General features: G+C 50.3%; 1 protein-coding gene across 4 annotated transcripts in view; it reads right to left on the bottom strand.

The window, feature by feature from the left end:
• Window positions 1–2,887: 2,887 nt before the first annotated feature.
• The window catches only part of GATAD2A (GATA zinc finger domain containing 2A), a 106,181-nt gene continuing 96,517 nt past the window's right edge, over window positions 2,888–12,551 (bottom strand). For 3 of the 4 annotated variants that reach the window (XM_059160628.1, XM_059160629.1, XM_059160630.1), the window contains 5 exons: window positions 11,797–12,076; window positions 7,738–8,036; window positions 6,998–7,072; window positions 6,511–6,706; window positions 2,888–4,779 (listed from right to left, as the gene is read on the bottom strand). In XM_059160628.1, coding sequence (XP_059016611.1) covers window positions 4,649–4,779; window positions 6,511–6,706; window positions 6,998–7,072; window positions 7,738–8,036; window positions 11,797–12,076 — 981 coding nt within the window. In that variant the 3' untranslated portion in view covers window positions 2,888–4,648. The remainder of the gene's footprint in view (window positions 4,780–6,510; window positions 6,707–6,997; window positions 7,073–7,737; window positions 8,037–11,796; window positions 12,077–12,551) is intronic. The other variant, XM_059160631.1, reaches the window with a different exon arrangement.

Here is a 12,551-nt window from a genome sequence, read left to right as displayed (position 1 = left end):
TGTCGTTGCCCCACACAGTCTCTGAGGAGGCTGGTCATCTTGTGTGTCTGGTAACTCCCCACTCCTGCTCACTCACCCTTTGTGTTCTCAGGTGCCCTGGGGAGTAAATGTCAGCTCTTCCCTAACCGCTTTTGAATAGGCAGATGAGGAAACTGAGGCTAAGAGAGGGGAAGTGACTAGTCTCCTGTCCTGGCTGGTTCACATCTGAGCCAAGAAAGAAAACCCAACCCCTCAGGTTTACACTAAGGAGGATGCCTCTTCTGGTCTGGACCATTCTGTAGACTCTGCACCTGGAAAATGGAGGCAGGAATCTTATCTTTCAGGTTGTAGGGAGAGGCTATGTGGTTCATTGAAAGACCACACCCTGAACCTTCTTGAGGCTCCCACTACACTCAGAATGAAACCCACATCCTCAACCCTTTTTCCTGTGGCCCAACCACACTGCCTGCCTTGTCCTTGACCCGACAAGTTTGGTCTTACCTCTGAGCCTTTGCACTGGCTGTTGCCATTACCTGCACCACTTACCAGTTTCTTTATTCCAGACTTGGTTTAAGTCATCTCTTCCCTGACACTCTGTTCTTTCCCTCCTAGCTCTTGTCACAAGGAATCCTAGTGCCTTGGGTATGGTATGTGCCTTTTTCATCTGTAGATTAATGTGTATGAGCAATGGGGCCTGGGTCTTTTCCTACCCCATGGCCATAGACCTGTTGATCGGTTCAGAGGGGACAAGGCCTCAAGGATTGAGGCAGTTGTCCCATTTGTTGGCTGGAGAAGCTGCTTGACACTCACCCCTGTTGAGTCAGTGGGTCAGTGGAGGAACCTGTGCCTAACCCAGTGAAAACTCACTTGAGGGCTGAATTTGGAGCCCCAGAAGTGTGCTTCTCACAGCCAGTGGTGGGGCATGGGGCACCAGTCAGGATGTTTCACAGGTAGACTGGGACAGTTTTGGGTTTAATTTCTGTAACGTCTTCTGTCAGTTCTGTGCCTTGTGAAACATAGTTAGGTGTGGTGGTTAGAGAGGACCATCAACCCCCAGGCTGGAAGCAGGAATGTCTTAACAATGTCTTCCTCATTAATGGGGAAACAAGGGGTCACCCTGCTACACCTTCCCCAGTCTCCAAACTGTCCCAAAGCTGGGACAAAAATAAGTGCAGGAAAAGCAGGGCTGAGGGGACAAAAGAAATATACACCCAATATGTTGTCCATTTCTTTATTTTCTGTCAGATTCTAAAACTTCCTCATGACACAAGTATAGCCATTGATTCCAGCCTCTTGTTTATTGGAACTTCTATTCTGGTTTGGTGGTCAACCTTTTACATTTATTATCAAAGATTTAGAGTCACAATAAATACAAGTGACAACCTCCCCACCCACCCATCCCGCAAACCCCCACCTTCCAAATACCCTGCACTAGTGTAACTTTCTATTACACTTTCATTAAGGATTATAAAACTTTAGCTGTCCTTAAAAAAAAAAAAAAAAAAAAAAAAAAAGCTCAGTCCAAGTTCTTTAGGCAACCATCATGTGCAGCATAACTCGGCATCAAATAAAAACCCAATGGTGCAGCAGCAGCAACGACTGTCTTTTCCATGATTTACACCCCTGTGATGAGAGTATTTATATAGAAAACTCCTCCCCATGTCTTTCTGTCCATAGGAAAATGACGTGTGAGACACAGGAACCACAACACCCAGCGCAGCTGTACTCAGTTGGCTTTCATTCCCTCTGCACTGGGGCCAAGTTTGCTTCATAAAGGTCTTAGGGTACAAACAGGAGTAGAGGTTACCCCTGGGAGGGCCACTGTTGGCCTTCTCAAAGGTGAGGGTCCCAACATCATAGTTGGGACACTGGGGACCCAGTGACATGGGTAGGATGGCCAGAGCAATGGGAGGCTCCAAGTGGACACACATGTATCTACATGAACACTCATGTTTACATGTATGACAGCCACTTCAAACATGCAGCCCTTCACCCTTGAGTGACTATCATCTTGAACAGTTTCCAGTTGCCAGAGTTCATGTCACAGGTAACTTGGGACCATCATCATCCTCCCACATTGTCACTGCTTGTAAGAACCAAGTCCTTTCAGTCCTGAGGCTCCTGCAGTGGGGGTGGGGGAGACCAGGACCCCAGCACTGTGACCATTTCTGACAGGCTTTGCTGCTGGGAGAACACTCAACGTTACTATCGGTTTCCTAATGTCTAAACCCCACATGCAGAGAGGTATTTAATATGCCTTTCCTGCAACATCATAAACCTCATCAAAGAACTACTCATTTGGGGCTTATCAGAGAAGTTATACTGCGAAGGGGGAAACAAAAGAAAAAAAAAAAGGGAGGGGGTAAGAGTTTTGATACAGTAGAAATGAACAAAAGATTAAGGCATCTCACGTTCTTCTCTCCTTTAAAAAAAGTTACATGTCACAGTAAGTGGTCCCTGATGGGATTATTCCCAGGGACCCTGGGCTGGAGGAGGAGAGCCAGGGCCAGTAGCCCCATCCTCCACCTATGGTGGTCGAGTTTGTCTGAATTCATGAGGCCCACTTAACAGCTCAGGGGCCGGTAGAAGTCCAGCCAGGAAAGGTTGAGTGGAGGTGGGTTCCTGAGCACAGAGATGAGCGAGGTTCTAATGGGCTGAGGTTGAGGGTCAACCTGTGCAGCACAGTTCAGCTTGGGCCCATGAGTCATAGACCCATTCAACCCCAGCTGGGGCGTGACAATCCTGGCACACCCCTCCAGTGCAGAGGTGACTCTTGCCTGGACACCTGATCCCAAGTTACTGCATAGAACGGACGTCTGTTTGCCCATAGAAGTGGCCAGCCTAGGTGCTCCTTCTTGAAGGATTTGGAAAATCTGGCCCACATCATTGAACAAAGAGGGCTAACAGCTCAGGATAGTATAAGACAAGTATTTATTTGCCAGGCACACAGAAAAATGTGAGAAATAGAAATGCTTGCATACTCTTGATTTTTTGGTGTAAAACACCCCCATGTCAATTTCCCTCCTTTCCCCCAAATCCCTGGATCTTGGAATGAAAGCCACCCTTCCTTGCCCTCCCCTCCTCCAGCCCCTCTAAGTTATGCACTCAAAACAAAAATCAATTTAAAATACAGGGTTTTACACAACAAAAAATTAGAATGTTGCAAAACTAGGTCTTCTACCGCGGGTCAAAATGTTGCTAAACATGGATATTCACACATGAGAGAGGGGGTTAAATGAGCCTTTATTAGAATGTTGTAGCAGTGTGTTTTGAAGAAGGAGGCCCTACAAAATAAGGATTTTAAATTAAGTCCCTAACTGCATGGATAGGAAAACTAGGGCTGGGGCTGAAGTGGGGAGCAAGAGTACCCCATCTCCACGTCAACAAACATGTGTGCGTGCACACAGGACACCCACGCACCTGCACGGAGACAGCCCTGTGCAGAGCACACTCATGACAGCTTCTGCCTATCCTCATGGAACCGATTTTTAGGAAGTTGGATAAACCAAAATGAAACACAAATAAGAGCAGACCTGATCCGTTGCATAAGACATTTCTGTAGAGTCGAAAGAGTTAAAAAAAAAAAACAACAACAAAACAACAAAACAAAAAACCAAAACCAAAACCAAAACAGTCTGAAGGCGAACCCTGGCAGCATGGCCCTGTTTTAAGGGAAAGTTCTAAACTAGACCCAAATGAAAACCCTGAAGTCTTGGAAGGGCAGGGGTACTTCCCCACCAGACACACCTGACAGAAGCATAGGCCAGGGCAGCTTAAGATGGTGTCCATCAAAATAAGTAAGTAAAGGAGAAATTTAATAAAATAAAACCACAACAACAAAAAAACACAATAGCCCACCCCTTCAATTTCCCACTCAGGCTCTGGGTGTTGCTGCCAATTCTCTCTCCCTCCTCTATTGGCGGCGTGCGGCTTCTGGGATCCCAGGCTCTCTGGCTGGGGTCTGGGTTGCAGTTTGTTCTTCTGCTAAGTGTGGGAGGTCCAGGTTCTCCGGGATGAGCAGCAGCAGAGGCCTTCCGCTAGAGTGAGGGCTAGGCAGTCAGTGGCCCACCCTCTGGGGTGTGGGGGCCGTGCTCGGCAGGGACCCCTAGGTCTGCACGGTTTACTTTAAACTCCATCATCATGAGGTGATTTAAAAAAAATCTGTCAACCTAAAGATTGCCATGAAGGAAGGCAGTCAAAGACTGGGAGGCTAAGATGGGGAAAAGCAAAAACAAAACAGAACGCTCCGCTCGACTTCAGAAGCCCCGGGCGCCGGTCTCGCCGAGCGTGTCACAGTGTCCAGGGTGAGCCGTCCGTGCACCCTGCCGGGGGGTGGGGGAGTGGGGAGGGGTTGGGGGCGCTGAAAGAAAGGGCCGGAAGCAGAACCAGCCCCCAAGGTCCACTTTTCTGCTGGTGTTGGGCAAACTAAAGGCAAAGAAAGGAAAAAAGCCCAAGGGAAAGGTCCCTCAGTGATATTCCTCGTCCACCTGTGAAGCAGCCCCTCAGCTGCGACGAGACTCTGCAGCCAAGAACGGGGCCCTTGCTTCTGCAGCGGGGCCGGCGCTCGCTCACTCGTTTCCTCAGGGAGTACGAGGTCTTCCCGAGTGGAGGGTGGCAGGGCCAGGTGGGAGGGAGGAGGGAGCCTGTTCTCCACTGGGCCCGGCTCGCACTATTTCCACGTGGCTGACTGGGGGATGGAGCGTGGCGGGATCATGTCCAGGAGGTACTCCCGCTGGCGGTCCACCGCTGAGGAGGTCTTGTGCACTGCCAAGCTCGGGCTGACAAACGCAAGGGCCCCGCCTACAAAAGAGCACAATGACAGGGTTTTTAATGGTAGAGTAATATTCTCTCATGAAAACATTAATTAAAAAAAAAAGATTTATTTATTTGACAGAGATCACAAGCAGGCAGAAGCAGGCAGAGAGGGAGAGAGGAGGAAGCAGGCTCCCCACCGAGCAGAGAGCCTGATGCGGGGCTCGATCCCAGGTCCCTGGGACCATGACCTGAGTCGAAGGCAGAGGCTTTAACCCACTGAGCCACCCAGGCACCTCACCCCAAGAGTATTTTTGGTGGCAGCTACAACATTTTGTGGAACAAATGTTCTGAGGTCAAATGCAATACGGAAATCTCTCTACATACGAAAGAGAAACCTGACTGGGTCCTGCCCAGAAACCAAGGGTAACCTGGAGTGCTGGGAGAACCCTTTTGGGAAATGCTTTTATGCTACTAGATATTTACCTCTCCTCCTACTACTGAACACAGCAACTACTTACTCCTTCACATTCATTACCTTAAACACACAGTTTTCACATGGCTGCTACCACTGTGTACACACGCACATACCTGTATCTGATTTTGCATACTTTCAAAATTTTCCATAAAAGGAATTTTCAAGCAGCTGTGAGTTCTTAGCTGCATCTTGCACATGCTGCACAAAAGCCTCTCTGCCCTTGTTTACAAATGCTCTCTAGGCTGCTCCGATTCCTCCGCAGCCAGACCAATGTACTCCCTTCCCCTGAGTTTCCCCCTGTGGAAGGCTCGGATTCTTGGCCACACTTCTAACTCTAGGGTCAGCTGCACACACAGCTGACTCTGGTGTTTTGTTTGCAAGGCCGGCTTGGCTTTCCCAGCTCTGCCTAAGGAGATGGTTTTCATGATGTCACGCCCCTTTTAAACCTACGGGGATACAATAAACTTGGGCGGGGGCAGGGAGGGACACTGGTTCCCACAGCCCTTTGTGCCTACCTTTCACTTTCCTGTTTTGATGGAAACAAATATTTAACTGTCACCTTAATGCTGGCACATAAATACTAAAAAAGAAGGAGGGAAGCGGTGTGGGGGACAACCCAGGGATGGCTGGGAGTGCTCACCTGAGGGTACCCCCCACTCAATGAGTTGTTCCTCAAATGTGCTTTTCTCAGAATCCTCTGCCACCCACCCTAGTTAAAACCCTAGCCCCTGCCCCAGGGATCTTACCCTTCCCCCACCCCTCCGGATGTTCTTGTTCTGTTTACTCTTTGCACCACCTGACCTAAAGCAGAGGGTGGGAAGAGTGTCTCAAAGAGCAAGAAATGAAGAACACTACCTGGCTGAAAAAGTTAGTGCACCAGAAAAGGTACAACAGTAACAGCAAAAACAGGTGTTCCCTATGGCAGGAAGGGGTCAGGGGGCCAGAATTGGCAAGATAAGTGTCTGTGCTGACAGGTGTCCACTGGATGGTGTGTGTGTGAGACACACACACACACACACACACACCCTAAACTCGGTTTGCTCAACATTTTGAGTCAAGAGCTAAGAGTCTGGGTCTAGAGTGTACAAAGGGGGGAAATCAGTATTTACCTAGGGCCACCACTTGTTTGGGACATCCTGTTTGGTGAACAGTGATTAAGCTGAACAGTCAAAAGCAGCTGCTCTCAGGGAATAGGTCTGGGGTTTCAGGGCTCTCTGCACCATTTCTGTTCACCCTGTGTATGTGCAAGTCTCAGACAAACGCAAGGAAGGGACAGATGTCACCATGTGGGGGCGGCTCACCTGTACTTAGGGGTGCCTTCTTCCAGTTGGTGGTGGCATTGCCCTTGCCGGTGCTTACAGCTCTCTCGGAATGTCTGCCGGTCCTGCTGACAAGGGCTGTGGCTGAGGCTGCGTTCTGCAGTTTGGGTGACTGGCTGAACGTGTGCAGGACACCACGGGGCGTTGTGGTCGAGCCCCGGGACAGCTGGCTGGAGGCCTACAGTGGAGAAAGGGTGTGATGGCTCATGTGGGGAAGGCGGTGACAGAGGGCAAGACGCTCAGCGCAGCCTCTCCGTGCTCTGGCCGACCTCTTCCCACCCACACAGGGTCCCTAAAGTCCAAAATCAGGAGACCAGGTAAGTTACACCGAGGGGAGGGGTAGGAGGGAGGGAGAGAGAGACAGACAGACGCAGGCAGCGTGACAGTCGGCGACTGACGTGGTCACGGTCTGGGGCGTGAGGGCTGGTTGGTGGCGCGGTGCAGGGGCTCCCGGCACCGCAGTTCTGACCTGTAGCACAGCCCCGTTACTCCAGTCGCGGGCCTCTCCTGAGCGGAACGCCAACTTACGCCGGGGTTTTATGACCTATACAAACGGGGTTGAAATCGAGGTCAGCACCATCCACAGACGGCCTAGGGTGACCTAGAGTGACCAAGGGCAGCAGCTGTGGCCCCACGAGGCCCAGTCCCCATGGGACAGGCCATTTCCTGAGGGCAGCACAGCCACCCACTATATAAGGATCTTGAGAAGATGTTTATTAGTGAATTACAAATGACTTCCGAGGACACAAAAAATTGCCAACAGGGTGCTTTGGGTCTACAGGGGGTGGGAAAGCAAAGCATTAAAAAAAGCAGCCAAAACTTGACTTCAAACTTGCTTCTCTCCTTAATTTAGCTAGAACATTTCTTCCAAATGCCCCTTTTGCATCTCAATGTGGCTTTCAGAAAAGTCCTTTTAGACAAGAAGTACTTGTCAGCCGGAACACTGCACGTGAAAGCTACAAAATCTAAAGAAACTGCAAATTAGTATTTTCACCACCAAAGGCCACCATTAAATGCAATTTAGACACACAGTTAACCACCAGGCAGATAACTGCCCAGTGTGGGACAGAACGTCAGAACATCTTGCTTGCTAGCAACAACTCCCGGCTAAGGGAAGGGAATAAAAGGCCCCTCTCCTAGAAAGTGAGGCCGCCCAACCCCCACTCCCAGGCCGCAGGGCCACAGCTTTGGCTCCCCAAGGACTCTCACCTGCTTTAGTGCGGGGTGTGGGGCGGCGGCAGGCTCAGCCTTGGCCTGTGTGGGGGCGGCACCCTGTTGTAGGAGGCGCTGCTCGATCTCCTGTTCCTGCTGCAGAGCTTTCACAAAAGCGGCCTTCAGCCGGCTCGTGTGCTCTACCTTGAGTGCCTTCTTCTGGTTGGATGCCATGCAGTTCTCACACATGATGGCGCCACCCTTCTCCTCCCGCCAACGGCATGTGAAGTCCGTCTTGCACTGCGCACACATGTAGGGCTCCCGGGACAGAACAGCAGCAGCTGACATCCTGCCCGCTGCAGGAAGATACGTGGGCTCATGTCATAGGAACAGGATGCCAGAGTCAGAGCCCCTACCATCCAGGACAGGATGAGGACGTGTGACAGATCTGGAGCAGTGCCCTGGACTGTGGCTCAGCTGGCATCAGTAAGCCAAATCCCAAGACACTGTCTGTTTGGCATGCATGTACTGGTGCCAACTATGTGTGGACACCAGTCCAGCCTTGCGCCTTGGGGAAGGTTTGCTGATAGAAAGGAAGTGAAGCAGCTTTGGAAAATGCCATGGACTAGGTACACGGGGTACCAACTCTCAAGAACCTCAGTGCTCTCTAGGGGCACCTGGGTGTCTCAGTCAGCTAAGTGTCTGCCTTCAGCTCAGGTCATGATCCCAGGGTCCTGGGAGCCCTGAGTTGGCCTCCCTTCTCAGGGGGAGCCTGCTTCTCCCTCTCCTTCTGCAACCCACTTTGTGCTCTCTCAAATAAATAAAATCTTAAAAAGAACAAAAGTGATCTCAGATTAGCTCCTCCCAACTGCCTTTCCTACTTTCCCCCACCTTCTCACAGTGAAGAGAAGGTGACCCTCCGGGTCCCACCTTGCTGTGATAGGCATTCTTGCCAGCGGGCCAGTCAACTAAGGACTAATTATCCAGCAGATACTCTGGCTGACAAATGTCATACCCACTGTCTTGTGCATGCAAACCTCCTAAAAGGGCAACCCACACTGTTATCTTGAGAAGGAAAGCAAGGCTAAGGAGATAAAGTGTCTTGCAGAGTCACATACCAGTGGCAGGGCCAGGACTCACACGTGCTGCCCAGCTGAGGGCACTCTGGGGCCCTGGCCCCTTTATCTGAGAAACGGGAGCATTGCATCCCCTTGGTTGGCCATAGGAAGGGTGACTGGGGAAGCCAAGTAAAGTGCATGCTCAGGTATGGGATCAATATTCTTTTTGTCATTGAAAGTGAAGTAAGGTGGGGAAGCCTGGGTGGCTCAGTCAGTTAAACCTCCAACTCTTGATTTTGGCTCAGGTCAGAATCTTGGGGTTGTCAGATTGAGCCTGCACTGGGCTCCACCCTCAGGACGGACGGAGTATGCTGTCCCTCTCCCTCTGCTCCACCTCCCACTTGCTCATTCTCACCCTTTTTCTAAAATAAATAAACAAAATCTTTAAAAAAATAAGGAAAAGGAAAAAAGAAAGAAAAAGTGAACTAAGGGGCATGTTTTGTATTTTTGTAGTTATCTTTTTTCTGTCTAGAGTACTCAAGGATTTAACTTCCTCATGACATCAGAGACAATGCTGCCAAGAGACCCTGGGCCTCTCTCCAGCCCTGGGCCTGCCCAAGCTGCCCCTGAATGCTGAGGGGCTATATAGGATCAGACTGGGGAAGCCCCTCACCCCAGGCCCCCAGCTCCAGGCTCTCACCTGCAGCTAACATGCTCCGGTGAAAAGAATACATCACCTCCAAACGTCTAACCCTAGAGGACACAGTACCTCTTTCTAGGGAGCTATAGCAGGGATGACCAACATGAGAGTGGAAACATTGGTACAAGGCTGTACTTATTAGTCACCCAGGCTGGGGCTCTGGGAGGCATCAGGGGATACCTCAAAAGGAGCTCAGAACTTCCTCCCAGTTAGGTCCCATTTTGGGCGATACAAGAAGTATACTGACTCCTAATGAGAGAACAGGTAGATATGGGCTGAGTGGGAAGAGCAGATGCCCAGGGCACACAGATACAGACGGGTGGGCACTGTGACCTGACTTGGGCCTCCCACCACCCACCTATCCCACAGTGGCCTCACGGCAGCTCTTTTGCCAAAATCACTCCATCATAAAGATGACACCAAAGGGATCAGACACATTCAAGGGTGTGAGAGCTCGCACCCTTCCCTGCTGGGCCTGGCTCCCTGACAAGTGGAAGCCACCATCCCCAATTTTACAGAGGACAATGTTGGCCCTACGTGGCTTTCCACTCTCAGCCTGACTCACAGTCAATCCTTCATATGGCCCCGTGGCTGGGGAGGATTTTAAGAGCAATGGTGTGGGTGGGTGGATGGGAGGTAATAAGGAAGCTACAAGTTAATCTGAGATGGCCCGCTGGGCCTTGGCCCTGGGTCTGGCCCCCAACCAAATACGGAGGGCTCTACCTCTAAGAGGCACTAGATACAATGTCCAAGGATGTGATATATCTTTTGTGATATACTGACTAAAGAGGAGGAAGAGAGCACTCCCTCCAATACCCTGACATCAAGCAGGTACTGCAGGGACCCCAACTACCTGTCACGCATACCTGCTTCCTTCCCTCTCTGGAGACAAGATGCAAGCAAGCAGAAGGTGCTTTTCCTTTGTACAGGCCCCATTACTGTTGCTCCCAACTCTGTGCTGGTAAGGGCAGCCCTGAGAGGGGTCGGCATGTCCCAAGAGACAATTCGAGGTATGTGGTCTGAAGCCTACCAGGCCCTCCCTTGCCCTGGACCAGTTACAGCTCCATCTCCTCCTCGGGTCTGAGCATCTGCTGAGATCATGGAGGGAGAGCATTCAGGCTGGCTGCCTAAATAAGATCATCACAAACTGAATCTCCAAGCAGAAACGTCTTCAAATCATCTGGTGGAGGCCCCTCAAAGGCCAACCTGGCTTCCCACCTCCATTTCCAATGTTACTTTTTTTTTTTTTTTTTAAATTTTAAAGATTTTATTTATTCATTTGACAGAGATCACAAGTAGAGAGGCAGGCAGAGAGAGAGGAAGGGAAGCAGGTTCCCTGCTGAGCAGAGAGCAAGACTCGGGGCTTGATCCCAAGACCCTGAGATCATGACCTGAGCCAAAGGCAGAGGCTTTAACCCACTGAGCCACCCAGGCGCCCCTATATGCCCTTTTTTAAAAAAAATCACTAAAACCTCTTAACATGGAAGTGGTGCTTTCCAAACGGTTTCCAAGGAGGGTGATAAAGTGAGTCTGGCCCAGGCCTGGGTGTCCCCCTCCTACCTTCAGGGCTGAGAGCATTCAGGGCTCTGAAAAGTTCTAGCTGGAAAGACCTGTCTGGAAACAAAGCCTGTCAGCCTCCTGTAAATGTTCCTCCTCATGCCTCTCTGTCTGCCCCACCATCATAGAGCAGCTTCTGCCGGCAGACCATGTGTGCAGGTCCTTGGGTGTCCCCAGGACCCAGCTCTCAGAAGAGGCCCCAACAAGAAAGGTGACTGTGATATGTTTAAGAAGTTATCCGAGGTGATAGATGGTGACCACATTTATTGTGGTGAACACCAAGTAATGTATAAAATGGTTAAATCACTGTATCATACACCTAAAACTAATTAACACTGTATGGCAACTACACTTCAATAGAAAGCATTTTTAAAAATGTAAAAACTAATGGGGCACTGGGGTGGCTCAGTTGGTTAAGTTTAAGTGTATGACTCTTGATTTCAGCTAAGGTCATGACCTCAGGATCCCGAGATTGAGCCCCGTGCTGGGCTATGTGCTGAGTGCGGAGTCTGCTGAAGATCTGCCCTCACCTGCACCCCTCCTCCCATCCCCGGGCTGATGCAACTCCTAGCACATGTGCGCAGTAAATAAACAAATAAATAAATGTAAAAACTGAAACAAGCAAAAAGTAAAGTCTCATAGAAAGCAGGACTGATACAAAAGGTTATGCATAAGATGCCCCACCCCAAGACAGCTCTCAGCATACAGCAGACATTCCAACATGTGTTATGCATTGAAAATAACCTATTGTAAGAAAAACTTCACTGGCAAGAGATGAAAATAGCTCCAAGGCCCACTCACCTTGGGTCTCTAGCAGGTTCTGCACCACTTCCTCCAGGCCGACCAGGTAGATGAATTCGTTGTTGGCAGCGCTGGGCAGGAAGTTCATCTCCGGGGCAGGGGGCTTGGGAGGGGGGATTTCTAGCAGCGTCTTCTCCAGCTGTTTGCGCAGCGCAAGCTTGGCAGCTGCCTGACGACTGGCTGGAGAATCAGCAGAGGTGACCACAGAGGCCACGCTGGTGGGGGTAGAGTTGGCCTGAGCAGAGGTGGCGGTCGTCCCTTTCAGCGACGCTGGGGAAGGCTTTTAGGAGATAACAACTTGGTCAGGGTTCTGGGGGTGCCTAATCCCAGAGACCAGGATGGCACTGTTAGCTGTATTGACTAATGAATCTTTAAGGTAGTAACTCCGAGCTGCTTGACATCAGCAAGCCAACAGACAAAGCAGCATTAAACTCATCACCGTATGAGATGACCTATCTTATAAAACATACTTGAGGTTTAGCTGATATCCAATAAACCACACACATTTACAATCTGTATTCTGCTGTGTTTTGCTACATGAGGACACCTATGAAGCCAAAACCGTGACCAGGGCAGTGGGCACCCCCGCTCAGGCAACACGGCCACCGTCCCATCACTATGGCCTAGCAGACTTCCTCCCAGCACAGGTCTAGATGGCCGCCATCTTCACAGGGGTGTGAGAGAAGATCACCACAGCACTGGTGGCATTTGCTTCATGAGCACCTTTGTATGTGGTTGTCTGAGACGCTAAATGT

The sequence above is a fragment of the Mustela lutreola genome, chromosome 2 (genome assembly GCF_030435805.1).
Source record: "Mustela lutreola isolate mMusLut2 chromosome 2, mMusLut2.pri, whole genome shotgun sequence".
NCBI classification, from domain to species: domain Eukaryota; kingdom Metazoa; phylum Chordata; class Mammalia; order Carnivora; family Mustelidae; genus Mustela; species Mustela lutreola.
The sequence above is the reverse complement of the archived record's forward strand: the minus strand, read 5'-3'. Positions and strand labels throughout refer to the sequence as shown.